Below are 21154 nucleotides of genomic sequence, written 5' to 3' on the forward strand. Positions count from 1 at the left end.
GCAATCTGCTTCCTTAAAGATTATAGCCTTGGAAACCCTGTGGGGCAGTTCTGCTTTGTCCTATAGAGCCATTATGAGCCAGAAGTGACTGGACGGCAGTAGGTTTTGGGCCCATCGATATGACTTTGATGGATTCTGAGCACTTATCTCTTACAACCATCTCAGTGCTGCTGGGAGGTGGGCACACTGTAATATCATTCCCAGTTTTTCGGAGAGGACAATGAATCAAAAAAGACTAAAGGACTTACTCAGAGCCACACAGACCTGCTGTGTCAGGTGGAGCATCAGTAGAGCCAGGTGGTCAGGGCATGGGCTAGGGAGCTAGACTGCCTGAATTTAAGTCCTGCTGTAAGTGAGAGGGAGTGGGCAGATTACTTAGCTCCTCAATGCCTAAGTTTCCTCGTTTTAAAATGGGAATAATACACTCACCTCATAAGGCTGGAAGGAGTAAATTAATTGATACTTCCAAGAATTTCCAAAGTGCTTGGTTTATGTAGTTACTGCTTCATACATGTCACCCACCATCACCGTAGTCATCATCATGGTCATTGTTTTTCTGAAAGATCAGAACTGCACTGTCATGCTCAGGATTCTGGCTGGAGGCAATAACCTGCCGAGAGCCACACAAAGGTCAGAGACATGAAAGGAGCAGAACACATGCCCTGAACCTGTACGCCAAGATGGGACCAGAGCGGTGGGAATGGCCAGTTTTGAGGGCTTACCCCGATGCTCTGGGGGCATCAGGACCTCAGGTGTTGGGAGGGGTGAGACTGCCTCCAGGCAGTATGGGCTATAAGACTCTTAGTATGTCCAGTAAGTCACAGAGTCACAGTCAGTCAGGATATGGGGCATGACTTTGGGATTGGGGTGGGGGGGGCTCCAACCTATGACCTGAACCAGCTTGGGCTTGGCAGGAGGGGCAAGGGCCATGACTCAGCTAGTACCAGTGTCCAGGGCTCTTTCCAGGCTTGGCTAAAGTAGATGGCCAGTGAGTAAGCCTTGGGGAAGAAGAGGAGGATAGATCGCTGGGCAGGAAAGCCAGCTGATTTCAATTTCATCAAATAGGGGTGGGGTAGAAGGGTTGGTGGGTAAGGCAATTTCCTGCCCCAGCCAGTACTGGCTTGGGGTATTTGGGGATGGGTATCATTGACCTTAGACATCCCCAAGTGGCACAAAGGGTTAAATGCTCAATTGGTAGCAGAAGGTTAGTGGTTCAAACCCATCCAGAGGCACCTGGGCAGACAGACCTGCAATCTGCTTTCAAAAGGTCACAGCCCTGAAAACCCTATGGAGTTCACGTCTACTCTGTACATGTGGGTTTGCTGTGAATCAGAATTGACTCAACAACAACTGACAATGACAAGAAATTGTTGACCTTGGCTGTGAGGAGCCAGGGATGACCTGCAACAGAAATGGGGCCTATTCCCTCTTCATGTGCTTCTGTCCTGTGTCTGGTTAGTGGCCAGAAGCTGGTGTTCGACATTCCATCCAGAGCCCCTTATGCTAGCCTTCAATTTAAAAAAACGTTAAGAGAAGAGCTCTTTCCGTGTGGGGTGTGTTCCTAGTAGTGCTGTGGTAACTCCTCCTGGCGTCTCCTTGTAGCTCCCCACTCCCATGGCCACCACATCCCATACCAGCCGTTCATTTCTGTCTCCCCACTGCTGCTTCAGGAATCAGAAATCCGGGACAGTGCGGCCAACTACCTTCCCCAGGTCAGCCAGCTCCTCAACCATGTGCCGCGCCAGATGCTGCTGATCTTCAAGACCAACGACCTGCTGCGCAGCATCGAGGCTGCCCTGGGTACCCGCGCTAGCGCTGGCTCCTTCCTTAACATGTCTCGCTGCTGCATCAGGGCGCTGGCCTCGTGAGTGTGGGCTCCTGTCTCTCCCTCCTCCCCCGGCTCCCAGCCTGCCCTAGGGGGCTCTCCCACCGGTCCACAGGGCCCTGCCTGAGCTTCCCAATCTTAGCTCTTCTTGCAGGAAAAGTGGGGGCAGAGAACAAAGTCAGTGAACTGCTAGTGCCTCGGGGCAGTTTTGTGGGTGATCAGAGAACTTTGTGAAAAGTGACAGAGTCCAAGACTTCACACTCCCCACCCAACTACCCAGCTTCCCTCAGGAAAATTTAAAGTGTTTTCTGAGAGTCTCAGCTCCATCCAGGTGTCCCCTGGAGTTGGGGTCAGGAACCACTGATATGTATCCCATCTCTAACTGGTCCAGGGTCCTATAAGTGCCTCCCCAGAGACTGGCCAGGAGCTAGGCCAGAGTTCTTTTTCCTGCGAGTGTAGCTGTGACTTGGGACGGCCGGCATGAGGAGGGGCATGAATGGAGCAGGCTCTTTCTATATCTCAGATCTTTTCAGATGCCTGGGTACCCTTGGGGTGTTGGTGAGGAAAGGAAGTTGCTCCCTCAGGGAGATGGTGGAAAAGGAGTGAGGGTTTTAAGCCCTTCTACCTGAGTGCGGTGAATACACAGAAAGGGCCGTCTTCTGGCTGAAACTTATCTCCCAAAGGAGGAAGTTTAGAGTGTGGTCAACTCCCGTACTAGACAGGCAGTGGGTCACTCTGGGAAATTATGTGGTGAAAGGAGAGTTGACCATACATATCATGCATTCACTATCAAATATCAAATTAGGTTACTGTAAAATATACTGCACGCTGAAATGGCTGGACATGATTTCTTCTGAGGCTTCAGGAAATGAAGTCTTGAATAGGTCATCATCATAAACACCAGTTTTCATCATGTCCTTTTGTTGATCTATAAACAATTGAGCCAGGCTGAATTCACAATGGCCCCTGCCTCTGAGGTTTCCAGGTGGTTCCCACCGTTAGCAAGTTTGCGTATATTTACTATACTTTTGGAAAAAGAGAAACATTTGAATGTTCTACTCATTAGCCATTGATCCCCCATTAAGCAATTGCTTTTGCTTACCCTACTTATTTGAAAAACTCTTTCAGAATATTTGAGTTCCTTTGGGCCCAGAATGGGCAGAAGGGTGATCACATAACCAAAAGCAGTCCACAGGGACAGGGAGCGGGTCAAGTGGGCAAAGCCACCATCTTCCATTTCCTAAATGATACTGAGCTAGTGCTTCTTTCCTCTCGATCCCTCACTCTTTCCCTCCTTGCCTTTCCTCCAGGCACAAGAAGAAGAATACCTGCTCTTTCTTCAGAAGGACCCAGATCTCTTTCAGGGAGGCCTTCAACTTGTGGCAGATCGACCTTCATGAATTCATTCTGAGTGTGAAGGGGTTGAGGCTGGCCAACTGGGTCTTGGCCTTGCTTTGCCGACTGTTTTCTGCTTCACACTAGTGGACTTGCTATCCCGTGTCCCTTTCTGGTTTGACTCTATGGTGGGAAAGGTGTCTTTTCACTCCCCACTTATTCACCATGTCTCCACCAGTTGCCCCATTTCTATCACATGGTGTTCTGAAGACCCAGGTCACTCTCCATGACAGCAGTATCCTTCACCTAGTCTGCATCCTTTGTCTCAGGGCCCACAAGCCGTATCATGGAATAGATTTCTCTCCTTATCCAGGGAGAAGACACAGCAGTCTATTTTCCTACTCCTGGTATGTACCATTGGGTTGAATGTCCCCTCACTTCTGTTAATCCTTTATATTGTCAAGGTGGACCATGTATCCCATCGAGGGCACATTTAAGTTGGAGGAAGTTTGATTTTTTTGCAGGTCATCATAGTCTCTGAACTTGCTAGAGAACAGGTTCCCTCTCCTTTCCATATCACTCACCAGAGGTGTGACACGTTAGTAAGTTTCTTTGGCATCTTTGAGCAGACTCCATTGAGCCATGAATTCACTGCTGTCATGGTAACCTCTTGGATGTTTTATGTCATGTGCTGTGTTTCAATAAAAGAACCTTCGGGGTTATAGGATTTGTCTACCCTAACTCACTGGCCCCCACTGCAACCCCAACCACATGCTGCATCCAGAATGTACCTCACGGTCCTTGCCAAGGTCTTTTAATTACAGTTCGCCCCAGTTGCTGCTTCCTCGGGGTTTCCCAGGAAGGCTGAGGGGGAATCAGGTCAAACCTGGGCTTGGCTGGTGGGGATTTTTATTCTAAGTTGTGAGTGAATCCACACTGGCCACTAGGTGAGAATGGACCTGGAGACCGAGCGTCCATGTGATCTTCTGCTTGGCTTCTTGTCCACTTTGGGTCTGCTTCCTGCTTCTTGTAAGTTTCTCGCACCTTTCAAGACCCAGGACCTTGATCAGAGGAGTGAAGAAGTCCAGGGCTAGGAACTCAAAGGCTCGGCCAAATCCTTGGACCTTGGTTCCCCTGGATTCTCACCTCGTTCCCCGTGACCTCGGCACCTGCCTTGTTCTACTAGTCGCTTCCCGAATTATGCCTTTAGTTCCTCATTTGATGGACCAGAGTTTCAGGCTAGAGATTCTACCAGGTCCCTCAGTCCTTCTGGAGACTGTGATCCTGTTGCTGAAACCAGTGCTTGCAGACAGTAATTGCACATGAATTGCTCTGACCTTATTTTACTCCTCACAGGGCGAGAAAAACCCTGACCCTGAGGCTCGTTTTCTGGTCTCATTTTTGGTAACACAAGCTGCAGATTTTCCAGTGACCAGAGACAATTCGCAACCCCTTATTTCCTGAAAGAATTCATTGTTCTTAGTGACCAGTTCTATGTACCCAGGGACCTGAGAGAATAATTTGCAAGATCTGTTATTAATCATGAGGATGCATGCTGCATATTATATTTTATGGTATCGTTTATAGCCACTGAAGTAAATATAAATGTCCTTTCTGTTCAAGGTAATGGTTACTTGCTTTTCACTTTTGGTTTAATGGTTGGCTTCCAGGTGCCCTGGGATCTAAAACATCAGCGTGTTGCCAGTGAGCCCAGCACCCAGGACAGTTACCTGGGGAGAGCAAAGAGGCAGGGGAGTTGGGGGGACAGGGCAGTTTGAAAAGGAGAGGGGTGAAGGCTGGCATTTATTGAGTGCCTTCCACATGTGAGAGGCCACCTAGGCTCTGTAAATAGGTTCCATCATTTAATTGTGCCATCAGTTCTGTGAGGGAGGGCCCACTTACACAGATCTGACCCAAGGCTTAGTAATTTGCCCCAGGCCACACAGCTGGTAAGTGATGGCCCATGCTTTGTTTTTTATTCTGCAGTACTGTAGATATGGATTATATTTGCTCCTTGGCCAATTTTATATGCCTGAGTTGGGTTGGAAAGACCTTGATTTCAGATGAAATTGAGTTTTTTTTTTTTTTTTTTGATGGGAAGGGGATTGGATGGGTCAAGGAGACGAAAGTCCTAGAAAAAACAGATTGAGTCCAGCAGATTCCCTGAAACCTAAGACAGAATGACCTGAACCAATCTGGTATTTTGTGTCCTGTGTGGCTTGGGCCAAGGTGAGCTTTAATTGACCTGCTCGCTGGCCTGTGCCTGCTGCTTGGCTTGGTGGGCTCATTTCTGGAGCCCAGAGGCCATGGGAGGAGACTCTGTCCAGATACTCATTCCATGGCTCAGAGGTAGTTCAGGTGAGTGTCTCTGTCAAACGTGTGCCCTGATCCCCTTCTCTGTCTTGTAGAACTTGCCATGAGGTTGGCCATGGATTTGGGTTTGGTGATTTCCTATGAATTCATGACTTCTCTCTTGGAGCAGTGACAGCGTCTGCCAGGAAGGCACCACTTTTAGGGGTATTTTTTCTTATTAACCCTTGGGTACTTATTTAATTGAGGTATTGGCTTCTTTGATTTGGGCAACATGGCTACTTTTCCCTCTTCCTTTTCTCAGGTGAAGGAGAGAACAATTCTGAATCTCTGGCCCTTTTGGCCTAGAGCTTCTCAGATCCATGCCAAGCACATAGTCCATATAGATGTCCTGCCTTCTAGTAAGTGCTCAATAAACGCTCAAAATGTAGAATCTCAAAATACTTTGTTGTTCTCAGGGGTGTTGAAATCTGAATATTTAAAGAGCTACACTTGCCACCCACCCTCCGTAGGAATGCTACCTTGTTTGGTTGGAAGGAGTCAGAGTCCTTAGGTGCTCCTGGGATTAAAGATGGTCAGGGACAGTATTACAAAGGCTGCCCAGGGCTCTCCAGCTACAGCTTCCTCTGATGACATCTCAGAAAACATCAGTGGCTCCAGGAGGCACCCAAGCAGATCCTCAGGGGGTTGGGGGTCAGGGGGGTGGTAGTTAGAATTGTTCTCAGTGTGTACAAATGTGAGAAGAGTCTGAAATGGAACCACACAGGGTAACATTTTGGGCTTGAGTGGTCAGGAAAGGTATAGCGATGAGGAGCTAGGATCTAAGTTGGGAACTGGTGATGGGGCAAGATCTTAACAGACAGGATGAACAAAGCCACAGAGAGCGGGGTTTGCGTGGGTGTTCCTGGGAGCCTGCCCTGTAGGAGCAGTGATGTTTGTTGGGCAGAATTGGGAGTCCCCATATTTAGCCAGAGTCCTTGAATGCCAGGTGACCAGATGCTACCACTACTGTTAACTGGGAGGCCCAGTTCCAGGCCTTAAGTCTGAAAGTTTTAGTAAAAGGCCAAATGTTCAAAAAGGCTGTGTTCTTACCTCCTTCCTTGCTTTACCTCCCTCCTTCTTTTCTTCCTTTTCCCCCTCTTTCCTTCCTTCTCTTCTTCCCTCCCTCCTTCCCTCTCCTCTTCCTTCCTTCTCTTTTTCCCTCCCTCCTTTCCTCGCCCTTTTCTTCCTTCCCTCCTTCCTTTTTGTAAAGCACAACTGTTTACAGAGCAGCATAGACTGACTGGCTTGGTCTCCTTTTCTAAAGGAAGGGTGGAGTCAGCACCGAGTAAATTTTAACTCCTGAGCTGTAGCTTCAGTGTCCATTCCCCTGCAGTGAGTGCCTCCTGGCCTGGTTTCCTAGTCTTCCTCGGTGCCTCTGGCTCCCCAGCTGCTGCAGTCCTCACCCTCAGCCAGCTCCTCATCCCAGCCAGGTCACCATGCCCTGGCCAGCACTGCTGGGTAGGGGAGGCCCTCTTCGCTCGCTTCTGCCTTTGGCCTGATGGTTGCAGAGTTCCTTAGATTTTTCTTCACACTTTTCTTTTCCTGTGTGAGAAGGAAGGCCAGGCACTTAAGACTAGTGAAATGATGGCATTAAACACTTCCAGCCCCTGCCATTCAACTTCTGTTTCTTCATCCCTCCTCTTGAGCTTCCATTCTAGAACAATGCTTCTCAAACTTTCATGTATAAATGGATAGCCTGGGATGGATGCAGACTCTGACTGGGGAGGGGTCTGGAGAGGGACCTGTGTTTCTGCATTTCTTACAAGCTCCCAGGTGATGCTGGTGCTGCTGGTCCATGGACCACACACTGAGAACCACCCATCCAGACCCATTTGCATCACCTGGGAGATTTTAGAAATGCAGTTTCTCAGGCCACATTGCAAACCTACTTGAGGTGGCCTTAATAATGACCATCCCCACCCGCAGCGATGTCCACATCCTAATCCCTGAAACCTGAGGTTTTGTAACCTCACATGGTAAAAGGAGCTTTCCAGATGTGATTAAAATTCTTGAGATGGGGAGAGTAAGCCTGAATTTTCCAGGTGGATCCAATATAATCACAAGGGCCTATATTAAAAGACGGAGGCAGCAGGATCAGAGTCAGAAGCAGATGTGACAATGGGAACGAGAGGTTGGAGTGATGTGAAGAATGGGCTGTGCACCAAGGAATGTGGCCAGCCTTCAGGAGCTGAGAAAGGCAAGGCAAGGAATTCTGCCCTAGAGCCTCCAGAAGGAATGCGTGTTGCTGATACCTTGATTTTAGCCCCATAAGGCTCAGTTCGGACTTCTGACTTCAGAACTGTAAGAGAAAAAATTTGTGTTGTTCTAAGCCACGGAGTTTGTGGTAATTTGTTACGGCAGCAATAAGAAACTAATACAGTACTGAACAGACGCCTGGGGGGTGGGGCCCAGCAATTTGTTTTAAGAAGCCCTCCAGGAAATTCCGATGCAAGCTCAAATCTGAAAACCACTGGTCTGTGGTTCTCAACCTGATGTACAAATCAGAATCACCTGGAAAGCTTCAAATAATCCCATGTCTGGGCCCCACTCTAAGATCCTGGTTTAAGTGGTTTGCATGGAGGCCAGGCATTATTTTTTTAATTCTCTGTATGTGTGTTTTATTTTTGCTTTATTTTTTAAGCATGGTACATTTTGTTGTTGTTGTTGAGATATACACCAATTCATCAGTTTCTACATGTACAATTTAGCGACATGATTACATTCTTCGAGTTGTACAACCATTCTTACCCTCCTTTTCTGAGTTGTTCCTCCCTCATCAACATAAACTTACTGCCCCATAAGGCTCCTATGTAGTCTTTCTAGTTGCTGTTGTCAATTTGATCCCATATATACAATTCTTAAAAGAGCCTAATGCTCAAGGCAGACCTTTCTTACTAGTTAAGCTAAATTATTGATGAGTTTTAAGATGACTTCAGGGGATATTTTTGGTTTAAAGATTATCTCAGGGCAATAGTTTCAGGGATTCATCTACCCTCCATGACTCCCGAAAGTCTAGAGTCCATGAAAATTTGAAATTCTGTTATACGTTTTCCCACTTTTGATCAGGATTCTTTTATGGAATCTTTGATCAAAATGTTCAGTACATGGCTGTAGGGTAATGCTATTCAGCTATATGCATCCCCTCCCTAATGGAATCAGCTTTGCTCTTCCCCAAAGCATGCTGGAGATGAATTCGGGATGGACTAGGGCTAAGGTACAAGGCCGGGAGGGGCATGACTGGGCCAGCAGCCAAGGCCGAAGAATGCCCTTGCAACAAGAAGGAAAACATCTGGGCCTGGACGTGAAGTCCCTGGGAACACTGACTGCCCAAGGACGTGGGAGAAAACAGTGAGCGTTGGTCCCAGCTGGAATGGTATATAGGCTTGTGACCCTTGCTAGGTTGTTGCGGAAAATACTCCAGCCAGCCGCCACTGGAGAGCAGCTGCTTCCCCGTGTAAGTTCCCCTGAACACATGAATCTGGAAAGGGCTGTGTGTCAGTTCTTTGGATTATCTGCCAGGATGCACAGTGTGAGGGTCTTTCCTTGCTGGGGCTGTCCCCCGACAATGGTGCATTTATTAATACTAAGAAATTGACACTGGTACAATACTATTAACTAAACTACAGGCATTATTAAGATTTTAGCAGTTTCCCCACTAACGTTCTGTGTTCCAAGATGGAATTCAGGATCCCACATTGCATTTAACCAAAAAGAACCCAACCCTGTTGCTGTTGAGTCGATTCTGACTCACAGCAACCCTGTAGGACAGAGTAGAACTGCCAACCTTTGGTTAGCAGCCGTAGCACTTAACCACTACACCACCAGGGTTTCCACATTGCATGTAGGAAATTAAAAAATACATATGACAATTTGTCTCCTTAGTCCCCTCTGGTTCATGATGGTTTCTTTATCTTTCCTTGTCTTTCATGACACTTCTGAAGGGTGCTGGTCAGGCATTTTGTAGAATGTTTCTCAGTTTGGTTGTGGCTGATGCTTTCTTGTGATTAGACTGGGGTTATGGATTTGGAAGAAAATACCACGGAAGAGATGTATCCTTCCCAGCATATCCTATCCAGGGGAAAATAATATCAACATGACTTACTGCTTTTGTCCTTGAAAGTTCCCCAGGCAATTTTACTGTCCAGTCAGGGTTGGAATACTGCTTCAGCCTAACACACCTTCCCACGTGTCTTCCGGAGAAGAAAGAAATGCAGGTTATGAACTCCACGGGTGGACATTAGGCAGAGTCTCTCTGAGATTGAGAGACCTGGCTATTCCCAAATTTAAAGTCTCCAAGGAAATTAAATAATGCAGATATGCCAAAACAAACTAATAAGAATGGTGATAATATTGTTAATGTTTACATCTACCACTAATTAATCCTTTAAGTGCTTGCTAAAGTAGAGGGTCAGCGAAAAAGACCCTCAACAGGATGAATTGACACAATGGCTGCAATAATGGCCTCCAGCATAACAACGATTGTGAGGACGGTGCAGAACCAGGCAGCACAGCATTTCGTTCTCTCGTATGCGGGGTCACTATGAGTTGAAACCAACTGGAGGGCATCTAACAACAACAACAAGTCTTTAATCATACACATATGTAATGACAAATTGATGTAACATCACAAACACAATTTGAGTCTCCCTGAAAGATAGATATGGCGCTGAAGACTGCTTTCTCCAGGCGATTTGCAATTCTAGAAGTGGAAATCACTGGTCAGCCATTGGCAGCAGGTGAGGGATTGCAGGGGTCCTTCAGTCAGTTACCCCCTGAGCAGCAGGCCTTGTGCCCTGTGCCCCGTGCCCCAGCCAGACCTTGCAGCTGCCCTCCCAGTGCCCAGCGGGCACCGAATCAGATTTCACCTGGGCTGATTGCTGACAGTTGGAAGCCCAGGCGTGTCTAACCCCGGTCACGAGTGCTGGAAGTGGTCAGTGGCCCACCTCACGGTGGGTTATAATGAAGAGGGAAGGCTGGAGGGCAGAGTGCCTGCCGCATGGGCTTTCCTCCTGCCTAGCTGACACTGGCTGAGACAGGAAGCCCTTTAGGCTCCCCAGGCCGGTGAATTCACGACAGAGGTCAGGGACTCTGATTTGTTCCCTAACCAGTTGCCCTCGAGCTGACTCATGGCGACCCCATGTGTGTTAGAATAGAACTGTGCTCTGTAGGGTGTTTAATGGCAGATTTTTTAGAAGTAGATTATCAGGCCTTTCTTCTGAGGCACCTCTGGGTAGACTGGAACCTCCTACCCTTTTGGGTAGCAGCTATGCATGTTAACCGTTTGTACCACCCAGGGACTCCAACTGTTCCCTAACCCGTTGCCATCAAGTTAATTTCCAACTCATAGCGAGTCTATAGGAGAGAGTAGATCTGCCCCATAGGGTTTCCAAGATGCCACATCTTTCTTCTGAGTAGTGGCTGGTGGGTTCGAACCACCAACATTTCAGTTAGCAGCTGAGTGCTCTACCCACTGTGACACCACTGTTTTGTACAAGTACGGAGGGCTGAGGTTGCTTGCTTGAGAGTGCACAGGCGGTGAATGTGGAGCCAGGCTTTGAACAGAGGCAGTGGCAGCCAGAGCTTGGCCCTCTCAACCCCTGACCACACCACGTGTCATGCTGACCTTCCGTTTTCCTTCGGTGGAGTGGACTGCTGCCACTGAGCCTGTCAGGCTGCTGAAAGACCCTCTCTGCCTTCCTCCAGCCTCCTCTCCGTGGATCTGGTAGGCTTCTGCAGTGACAGCTGCTCCTGGCTGGAGGCGTGCAGCTGGGCGGGGGCGCCCCTAAGCAGCTGTCTCTTGGCGTGGAAGCTGGGCCTGCATGGTCCAGGGTCCCTTCCAGAGACTCCTTGTAGGGAAGTTCATACTGGCAGAGATTCATTTTTGCCCCACAGTTGACTTGGCAGCAACAGGTTTTTTTTGTTTTTTTTTTTTGGTAAGTGTGAATAGAGGGGAGGTTTTGTCTTTCTTGGAATCCCTGGGTGGTGCAAATGGTTAACATGCTCAGCTGCCAACTGAAAGGTTGGAGATAAGTCCGCCCAGAGACACCGCAGAATAAGGGCCTGGTGGTCTACTAAAAAATCAGCCATTAAAAACCCTATGTAGCACTATTCTACTGTGACACACATTGGATCGCCGTGAGTCAGGATCAACTCAATGGCAATTGGTTTCTGCCTTTCTCACTTTCCCTCCTTCCCAAGTATACAGGGAGAAGTGACAAGACTGTGAGCGGACTCAGGAAGAGACACCATGAACGGTCAGGATGTTTTAATGGCTGATTTGGAGTTCTGACTTGTAGCAGTTTGTGTCCATAATAATTAGACAACAGGATGTACTGAGAATAGGCTCTGTTCTTCTCTACCTTTGTCCTGGCTGGGATCCCCTGGACAGGGGCAGTTTAACCCACACTGGGCCAGGCAGCTGGAGGTCAGGCCCCAAGCCTTTGTTCCACTGTAAGGCGGGCAGGTTGCTTTGGTCTCCGTGCCTCAGCTTCCCCAGCTATAAAATGGCAGTGGTTGTCTGGAGGCTGCTCTTCTCCGGAGCTGTGAGGAATGTGGGCAGATAGTGCCAGTCAAAGTGAAAAGGAGCATTAAAAAACTAACTGTGGAAGTTGACTGCAGCTTTAACAGAACCCCGTTTTCCTACAGGGACACCCATTCCTACCTACAGGGACATGCATTCCTACAAGTGTGACCCCTGTATCTCCCACAAGCCTGCCCATTTGGCCACAGTGATTGGTTCTCCTGTGACTTTCAGCTAGAGCTGTGGAGAATGACTGCCTTTGTACTGGTTGCCAAGCTCCAGGGGCTGTTTTGCCTGCCTCATCCTTTTAGTCTCTGGATCCAGCCATTTCTGCAGGCTAGATCCACCTCTGATTTTTCAGTTACAAAATCCAACCCTTCATCGTCTGTTTTCTTTTGTTCTTTCATTAGTTAATTTGAGTATCTGATTTTTTAACCAAAAGATACCTGATTATTGCAGCTACTGTCTTTATAGTTGTTGGATCCATGTTTAGAGGATGTGGAGAGCCTAAAGGACGGCAATACATCTGTCTACAGGGAAATAAGATGTCTACAGACTGGACACTCCCAGAGAGCTGAACCAGGGCGAGCAGGGTTAAGATGCGACACATTCTTGTTGTTATTGTTGTTGCTGAGATAGAGTAAAGGCTACTGATTGGTTACTTTTTATGCGACTTTCTTGTCAAAGACAAACCAAAGACCCATGTCATTCTCTCTGGAGTCCAGTTGTGTGGATATGCTTTTTATAACAGTCATGCCTGTTTTCTAATGACCCACGGAGTGCTTAGAAACTGGCTGTTTGACTGAAAGAGGCTTAATTTCTCTTATTAATTCTACTAGCTCTTGTCCACATAGGTCCCCCCAGAAAGCTGGCAGGAACTCTTTTCTTAATCACCGTATTAAGTATTCCTTAATCATAGATTGATACAGAGATCCCTGGGGGCGTCTAAGATGAAGACAGTCTCACCTGGATTGTTCCCTACCTGCCTGACATCTACACTGCCAGGCCACAGGACCCATGTTCAGCCAGGGATGAGATCGGGGGACGGGGACTTTGTGGAAGCTTCCCTCTGCCCTCTAATCTCCCTAATTTTAGACATCAGATTGAGTGAAGTAGGAGCTTACTTGAGGGTTATCACTGTTGGTAGATTCCTAGACAGCCTGATTTTTTTTTTTTATTATTGTGCTTTAAATGAAAGTTTACAAATCAAGTCAGTCTCTTGTACAAAAACTTATACACACCTTGCTATGTTAGCTGCTCTCCCCTTAATAAGACAGCACACTCCTCCTCTCCATCCTGTATTCCCCATGTCCATTCAACCAGCTCCTATCCTGCTCCGCCTTCCCATCTCCCCTCCAGACAGGAGCTGCCCACATAGTCTCATGTGTCTACTTGAGCCAAGAACCTCACTCCTCACCAGTATCATTTTCTATCTTATAGCCCAGTCCAATTCCTGTCTGAAGGAATGGCTCCAGTCTTGGGCTAACAGAGAGCCTGGGGACCATGACCTCCGGGGGTCCTCTGGTCTCATTCAGACCATTAAGTCTGGTCTTTTTATGAGAATTTGAGGTCTGCATTGCACTTTTCTCCTGCTCCATCAGGGATTCACTGTTGTGTTCCCTTTCAGGGTAGTCATCCGTGGTAGCTGGGCACCATCTAGTTCTTCCACTCTCATTCTGATCTAGTCTCTGATTTATGTGGCCCTTTCTTAGACAGCCTGATCGTGATGTTTTACAGACCCAGGCTCATCCCTGTGTCTATGCCCTTGCTCTTGGTCACCTTGTCTTTCTCTGATTTTCTATGTACTTAATTCCTCTGCTTTCAACATCTACAACAGGTCTCAAGTCCTGGCTTCTGTAGGGAGCCTCCAGGCCTTTCTCGCAGTTCTCTCCACTCGAACGATCCATACTCCATTGTCTTCCTGCCTGTGCAGTTCTTTGAGGGCAACGGACATTTCTTCTATGTCTCTTACATCCCTATTGACACCAGCACAGTGGAGGCCATAGTAGGCCTTTCACTGGTCATTGTATGATCATATGCCTTAATTCATGCAGGCAGATATGCATTCCTTCAATGTCCGTTTATTGGGGAGAGGAATGGGGAGGCAAAATGAATCAGACATGAATCCTGCCTTTACAGAGCTGTAGTCTTTGACAAGGGATCTGGCTTTGGGTAAGAAAGGAAACTATTGCTGGTAGAGGCAGTGGTGAGTGGGAGTCTATGGTCTGGGAGGAGAAAAAGGGATTCAGACAACTCTTGAGGACCAGTGGTGTCAATTGGCTGGCCTTACCTGGGAGCATGATTTGATGAGACCATTCATATTTCTCTTTGGCTTAGTATTTCCCAGAGTTCCATTTTGACCAAGGGCCTGTATCCATTGCCTCAGTGAATGGTGTCAACAGCATCACTCAGGTTCAAAAGCGGGAGCATCCTTTATTCCTCCTAATCCATTATGCCAACCCCCATAGACTCTCTCCTTGTATTCCTTGTATCCACCTGCACTCCTCTTCCTCACCACCACCAGCATCCTGGTACAGATATGATCTCCTCACAAGTCTCTTTGTGCCCCAACCACCACCAGACTGGCCCTTTTTAAATCTACCTAAAGCCAATTTTCCTACAAGCATATTGCCAAAAATCCAGTTGCCTAAGAATTAATTGCCCCAAAGACCAATTTACCTAAAATTAAGTATTCTTGGATGTTTTCAGATTCGGCTGACCTTTTTATTACTTCTTGCCTCTTTTAAAAAATTTTTTTCATTTAAAATGTTTTTATTTATGTGGGCACATTTATGACTTAATTTTGTATTTCTAATAAGTATTTATTAAATATGAAGCTTTTTTTTGAATGATTATTTTGTTTTCTTATGGATGTCTTTTTCTAGGTTACCTAATGCTATGGATTGAAGTGTGTCCCCCAAAAATATGTGTCAACTTGGCTAGGCCATGATTCCCAGTATTGTGTGGTTGTCCTCCATTTTATAATCTGATGTAATTATGCTATGTGTTGTAAATCCTAGCCTTTATGATGTTAATGAGGCAGGATTAGAGGCAGTTATGTTAATGAGACAGGATTCCATCTAGAGGATTAGGTTGTGTCTTGAGTCAATCTCTTTTGAAATATAAGAGAGAAGTGAGCAGAGAGAAGGAGGACCTCCTACCACCAAGAAAGAAGAGCTGGGAGCAGAGCGTGTCATTTGGACCTTGGGTCCCTGTGCTGAGAAGCTCCTAGACCAGGAGAAGATTGGTGACAAGGACTTTCCCCAGAGCTGACAGAGAGAAAGCCTTCCCCTAGAGCTGGGGGCCTAAATTTGGACTTCTAGCCTCCTAAACTGTGAGACAATAAATTTCTGTTTGCTAAAGCCATCCACTTGTGGTATTTCTGTTATAGCAGCACTAGATAACCAAGACACCTATTTTCATCAACTTTAAAGATAACCAATATTTAGCCATTTTATCTAAAGACACTTTCCTGAAAATATAGCTGCCTTAGCAATAAATATTCAAGACATTGCTTATGATCAGTTGTTATGCACTGTGTCATTTTGATCCCTTAATTAAGGTTACATCAATGGAAGATGGAAGATGGTGGGTATTAATGTTTAGTTTTGTGTGGTGCATATTATTTTATGAATTAAGGGCCATGAAAAATGATGATTCTTGATTGCAGTACCACAGGTTTGATAAATCTCCACACCACAATGACTGCTATATAGCATATGCTCAACTCTTGTGTACCAAGTGAATCACTGTTTGAGATTTTGAGATGTGGCCCTAGTACTACCATTTGCAGCAAAGCTATTTACCCCACACTTCAACCATCAGAAGGGAGACATTTGCTGCAAATTTTTACACAAGGCCAGAAACTGATGAAATAGACTGGCATGGGCAAAACTAATGAGATTTTGACCCAGGGAAAGTAGATTAGATTTGTCTAGTGGTTCTGAAGCAGATATGGTAAATACCTGGCATGGTGCTGCCACTCCCTACCATGGCCAATGCAGACTCCACAAATTGAGCACTGCATCACAGTCCTTGAGCTGGATATGGCCCCAGAATCCTTCTAAACACAGCACACCAGTCAATGTGTTCGCGTGTAATGCCCAGTTGCAATTTTTGCTCTCAAACTAGGGTCCTTTCTTTACCTGATGGCTTCAGGCCTCTTGTAAATGTAGGAGGGTAAGCTGGTTAACTTTTATAGTATGCCAGAATATTCCTAGCTTCCTGATGATGTGGAGAAGACCTCTTGGGCTTGTTTGGGCAGATTAATTTAAAATCACTGAGATGACATTCCCTGGCTTAGAGGGCTTCTCCATGAGCCCTGTATGGCTGTGTTTTCTTTTGCAGGGACTTTGATCTTCTGGGGTGTGGGGAGCCATCCTGAGTAGTACGTTGGAACCAAAGGAGTTCTGAGGAAGAGCCAAGCTGCTCCCACAATGTTCAGCTTGGGAAGCACATCATGGAGCTGGGAGGGACCCTTGAATGGGAGTCCAGAGACTTGTGGGCAATGACCAACTGGTCACTTGGGGCCAATCCCCCTCTTCCAGTCTCTGATTTCTCACCTGTAAATTAAGGAGATTGGGTTAATTAGTGTTTCTCAGTGGGGGTGTTAGAGCTCCTTGAAATGCGTGAAGACATTTTTGGTTATCACAATGATTGAGGGATTGCTACTGGCATCAAATGAGTAGTTGCCAGGAATGCCAGATGTACTTTTTCTGTGCTCTGCGTGACTTCCAAATGCCCCACAGGATATTCAGGCAGTGTAAATTCTGTTCATAGTTAACAGAATCTACAACCTAACTCTGTTTTACATGTAAACACAAAAGCATGTTTTGCATGGCTTTAAGACCTGTTGGATGCAGTTACCATGAAAATTGAGGTGGGATTTGTTTCTTCAGGAATCATTGTAAACGCAAAGCATTTTTTTTTTTTTTTTTGGCATGGCTTTAAGACCTGCGGAATTTTCCAGAAATTCAATTACCGTGAAAATTGAGGGGCCGCTTGTTTCCTTAGGAATCATTGTTCACCATTTTCCCACGTAACCAATGGAAAATATGAGCCTGGCTTTGAGTCGCCAATGCAACTCACCTGTATCAATCCAACTTTTTAATATTATGCATGTAGGTAGATTATAGTCTTTATGGATTTCATTTCGGAAACCCTGGTGGCGTAGTGGTTAAGTGCTACAGCTGCTAACCAAGAGGACAGCAGTTTGAATCTGCCAGGCGCTCCTTGGAAACTACGGGGCAGTTCTACTATGTCCTATAGGGTTGCTATGAGTGAGAATGGACTCGACGGCAGTGGGTTTGGGTTGGAATTCATTTCAGGATGGTAAAGGGGCCTTATAAAACATTTGTTGTAAAAAGAGTGTGTTAGGTCTGATTGGCCTAAAAACCACTGGTCTAAACATCCCCAAAGGTCCCTTTTCGCTCTGACACCCTCTGAGTCTGTGAAACTCAGGAGATTCAGATGACATGGATAATGGAAAACACTCAACAGTAGAAGTGGATCAAGGCAAATTAACATTCCCAAATTGAGCAGTGTCAGCTGCTGAGAGTGACCACAGCCATACAACCCAGGCACTGTAGTCAAGTCTTTGATTTTAGACTCTGTGTCCAAATGGGATTCAGCATCAAAACCCCCTAACTACGCTGCTGTGTGAATTTTTTATTGTTGGCAAGGGTGAATAGGGAGGATCCAACTCAAACGTGAGCCTACTGTACATGAAAACTTAATCCATAACTCCTTTACCCATCGCTCCTTTTATCTGCAGTCCTTCCTCCTGCCCCCTTATCATGATGTAATTTTAGTGGAATTAAACTTGAACAGCCCAAAATTATATAATTAATTACATTCAGCTTCAATTACAATCACTAATTGATCCAAGCCTGCTAGCACAATATTTTCATTATTTGACACACAAACTACTTTGTGCTGAGAATAAAGTAGGAATTGGCCAATTTCTCCTAAGGAGGAAGGGAGGAAGGAGAGGTCAAGAATGGCTTCCAAGGGACAACTGTTGGTAGGCAAGGATTTGGTGGGAGAGAGGGCAGGTGGGTAAGTCCTGCTGGCCTTCCAGGTCACCAGTAAACATTCATATGCTAAAATCTCAGGTGGGTCACACTCTGGGTCAGACAGGCTGGCTTTGGCACCAGATTTCACACGTTGAGCTCTAGGTCCCTATAGTTTTCTCTTGTCAATTGGCTGTTGAATAATAGTTAAATTGACTATTATTAAATTAACTAATAAGCACCTTTTACCCAAGGTACTCAATTTCCTCACTGGTCTTCCCACTCCTAACCCTCTCTTAGGGCTTTTCCTTCTCCATCAGAATGTCATCTAAGGCCTTGCTACACCAATCTGAAGATGCTTACGAGTCATGGGGCATCTTGTTAAATGCAGATCCTGATTCAGCAGGTCTGAGGTGGGGTGGGGGCAGTTCTAATTCGAACAAGCTCCCAGGTGATTCAAATGCCTCTGGTTTGCAAACCACGCTGAGTAGTAAGGAGATGGTAGGGTCACTAGATAGCCCTTTTTCAGATGCTGCCATTCCTTGATGGAGAAACCAAAGCAAGGTTATTAATCACAGAGGTTCAGGAGACCATATGTTATAGTTCTTGTAGAATGGGACAATTGTCAAATAGCGTTGCGGAGTGCTTTTTGCCTAGACCTCTGTGTTCTTTGTGTGAGGGCAGGGCATATTTTCTTCTCCTAATAGTTGTATTAAGTAGCTAATGAAGCGAGTTCAGATGTGGTAATGAAGGTTACATGTCCCAGAGGTTGGTTAAATAAAAAAAACAAACCTCTTGCCATTTTTGACTCATGGTGATCTCATATGTTACAGGGTAGAACTGCTCCATAGGGTTTTCTTGGCTGTAATCTTTATGGAAGCAGATCACCAGGCCCTTTGTGGTGCTGTTGGGTGGGTTTGAACCACCAACCTTTCCTTTACTAGCAGAGCACAAACCATTTGTGCCACCCAGGGACCTACAGAGGTTGTTCAGGCAGTGTTAAGTGATTTGTTAGTGTAATACTTCCTGCTTACCTATGAGGGTCGCTATGAGTCGGAATCGACTCTACAGCACTGGGTTTGGTTTTGATTTCTTTTAACCTATGAGAAGCTGGGCACTACAAAAAAAAAAAAGGAGAGAGAAAGGTAAAAAAGATATCCTCTGGGGTTGGCAAGGCAGGCATGTGAATAAATGCGTGGCATTATAATGTGATCAGCACCCTTTATGGAGCAGCCTGCCCAAAGCTCTGTCCCAGGGATGCTAAGGACCGGCAGTGGTGCATGTCTGCTTGGTCAGGGATGCAGGCAGGCTTGGTTCACTTGGGAACTTAATGGCAGAGGGCCTTTGGGAACCAGCTGGCCAAGCAGCAGTGGGCCCTGCCCCTCAAGTTATTCACCTCATCTCTTCCCCTCTCATCTCTGCTTTTCTCCTTACTCTTCTAGTAAAACCAAAAAATCAGATTGCTGGACAATCAAAAAGGGAAGGGGGCTGCAATTGCATTGCTTCTCAAAGAGGAAAGGGGGAAGAGCTGTAATCACATCTATTGTCACTGAGGCCCCTGTCTGACTGCAGCTCATCAGGCCAAGTATCCAGGAGCCAAGGGGCCCCCTTCTTTCCCATGGCTTCATCCTTCCTGCCCATGCTCTGTAGCACAAACAGAAGTGCTACTTTTCCCGGCAAGTTCATTTCAGCCTCTGCCTGCTCCTACCTGCCTGGGCTCCCTAAGCTGGGCTCCAGGGCCATGTTCTGAATCTCAACAATCGAGGCTGAGGTCAGGAAGGAGGTGGGCCCCCCAGAGTCTGTTGGATTTCTGCACTTCAAACTCAGGCCCATTCAGCAAGGAGGGAGGGGTTTCATTGTAGCCATTATCCCACCTCTTTTCTAGAATGGCAGCCTAAGTTCCGAGAGTTTCCAGAGTGCCAAGCCACCCAGACAGGCTATTTTGCCCTGGTACCCTCCAGCCATGAGGCATCCGTGGAGACTTATGGGTCCCTCTGGTCCTCAGTGGGAGCCCTGGTGGCTCAGTGGTTAAGAGCTCTGCTGCTAACCAAAAGGTCAGCAGTTTTAATCCACCAGCTGCTCCTTGGAAACTATGGGGCAGCTCTACTCTGTCCTATAGGTTCACTGTTATGGATTGAATTGTGGCCCCCTAAAAATGTGTGTCAACTTGGCTAGGCTATGATTCCCAGTACTGTGTGATTTTCCACCATTTTGTCATCTGATGTGATCTTCCTATGTGTTATAAATCCTACCTCTGTGATGTTAATGAGGCAGGATTAGAGGCAGTTATGTTAATGAGGCAGAACTCAATCTACAGGATTAGGTTGTGTCTTAAGCCGATCTCTTTTGAGATATAAAAGAGAGAAGTGAGCAGAGAGACGGGGGTACCCCATACCACCAAGAAAGCAACACCTGGAGCAGAGAGCGTCCTTTGGATCTGAGGTTCCTGTGCTGAAAAGCTGCTAGACCAGGGGAAGATTGATGACAAGGACCTTTCTGCAGAGATGACAGAGAGAGAAAGCCTTTTCCTGGAGCTGGCCACCTGAATTCGGACTTCTAGCTTCCAAGACTGTGAGAGAATAAATTTCTCTTTGTTAAAGCCATCTGCTTGTGGTATTTCTGTTACAGCAGTACTAGATAACTAAGATAGTCATTATGCGTTGGAATCTACTCAAAGGCAATGGGTTTGTTCATTTTTTTTTTTTTTTTTTTTGGTTTTCTGGTCCCCAGTCAGTTTGAGCCACCTATTCACCTTTCCCGGAGATGTTTACCTTATAAAGCTCTGACACCATGTTTGCCTGGGCAATGGCCCTCATTATCTCTCCTTAGCCCCTTTAGAGTGAGAGGCTCTGTCATGACTTCTGTGCACAACAATCCTAGGAACTGCTGTGATGGGCCACAGGGAAGCTCAGCGACTATAAACCTTGTCTTCTTAGACACACCATATGACCTCATCTTCCTAGACACACCATGTTACCCCGTGTTCCTGTTGTTGTTGTTATTAGGTGCTATTGAGTTGGTTCCGCTCATAGCAACCCTATGCGCAACAGAAAGAAACACTGCCCGGCTCTGCGCCATCCTCACAATTGTTGCCATGCTTGAGCCGATTGT

The 21154-nt window shown here is 46.5% G+C and overlaps 1 protein-coding gene across 2 annotated transcripts in view; it reads left to right on the top strand.

Annotated features, from left to right (window-relative positions):
- The window catches only part of ADCK1 (aarF domain containing kinase 1), a 147199-nt gene extending 142300 nt beyond the window's left edge, over nucleotides 1–4899 (top strand). For both annotated transcript variants that reach the window (XM_049899480.1, XM_049899479.1), the window contains exons 10-11: nucleotides 1671–1864; nucleotides 3136–4899. In XM_049899480.1, coding sequence (XP_049755437.1) covers nucleotides 1671–1864; nucleotides 3136–3307 — 366 coding nt within the window. In that variant the 3' untranslated portion in view covers nucleotides 3308–4899. The remainder of the gene's footprint in view (nucleotides 1–1670; nucleotides 1865–3135) is intronic.
- Nucleotides 4900–21154: the final 16255 nt, after the last annotated feature.

The sequence above is a fragment of the Elephas maximus genome, chromosome 10, assembly GCF_024166365.1.
Source record: "Elephas maximus indicus isolate mEleMax1 chromosome 10, mEleMax1 primary haplotype, whole genome shotgun sequence".
Taxonomy (NCBI): domain Eukaryota; kingdom Metazoa; phylum Chordata; class Mammalia; order Proboscidea; family Elephantidae; genus Elephas; species Elephas maximus.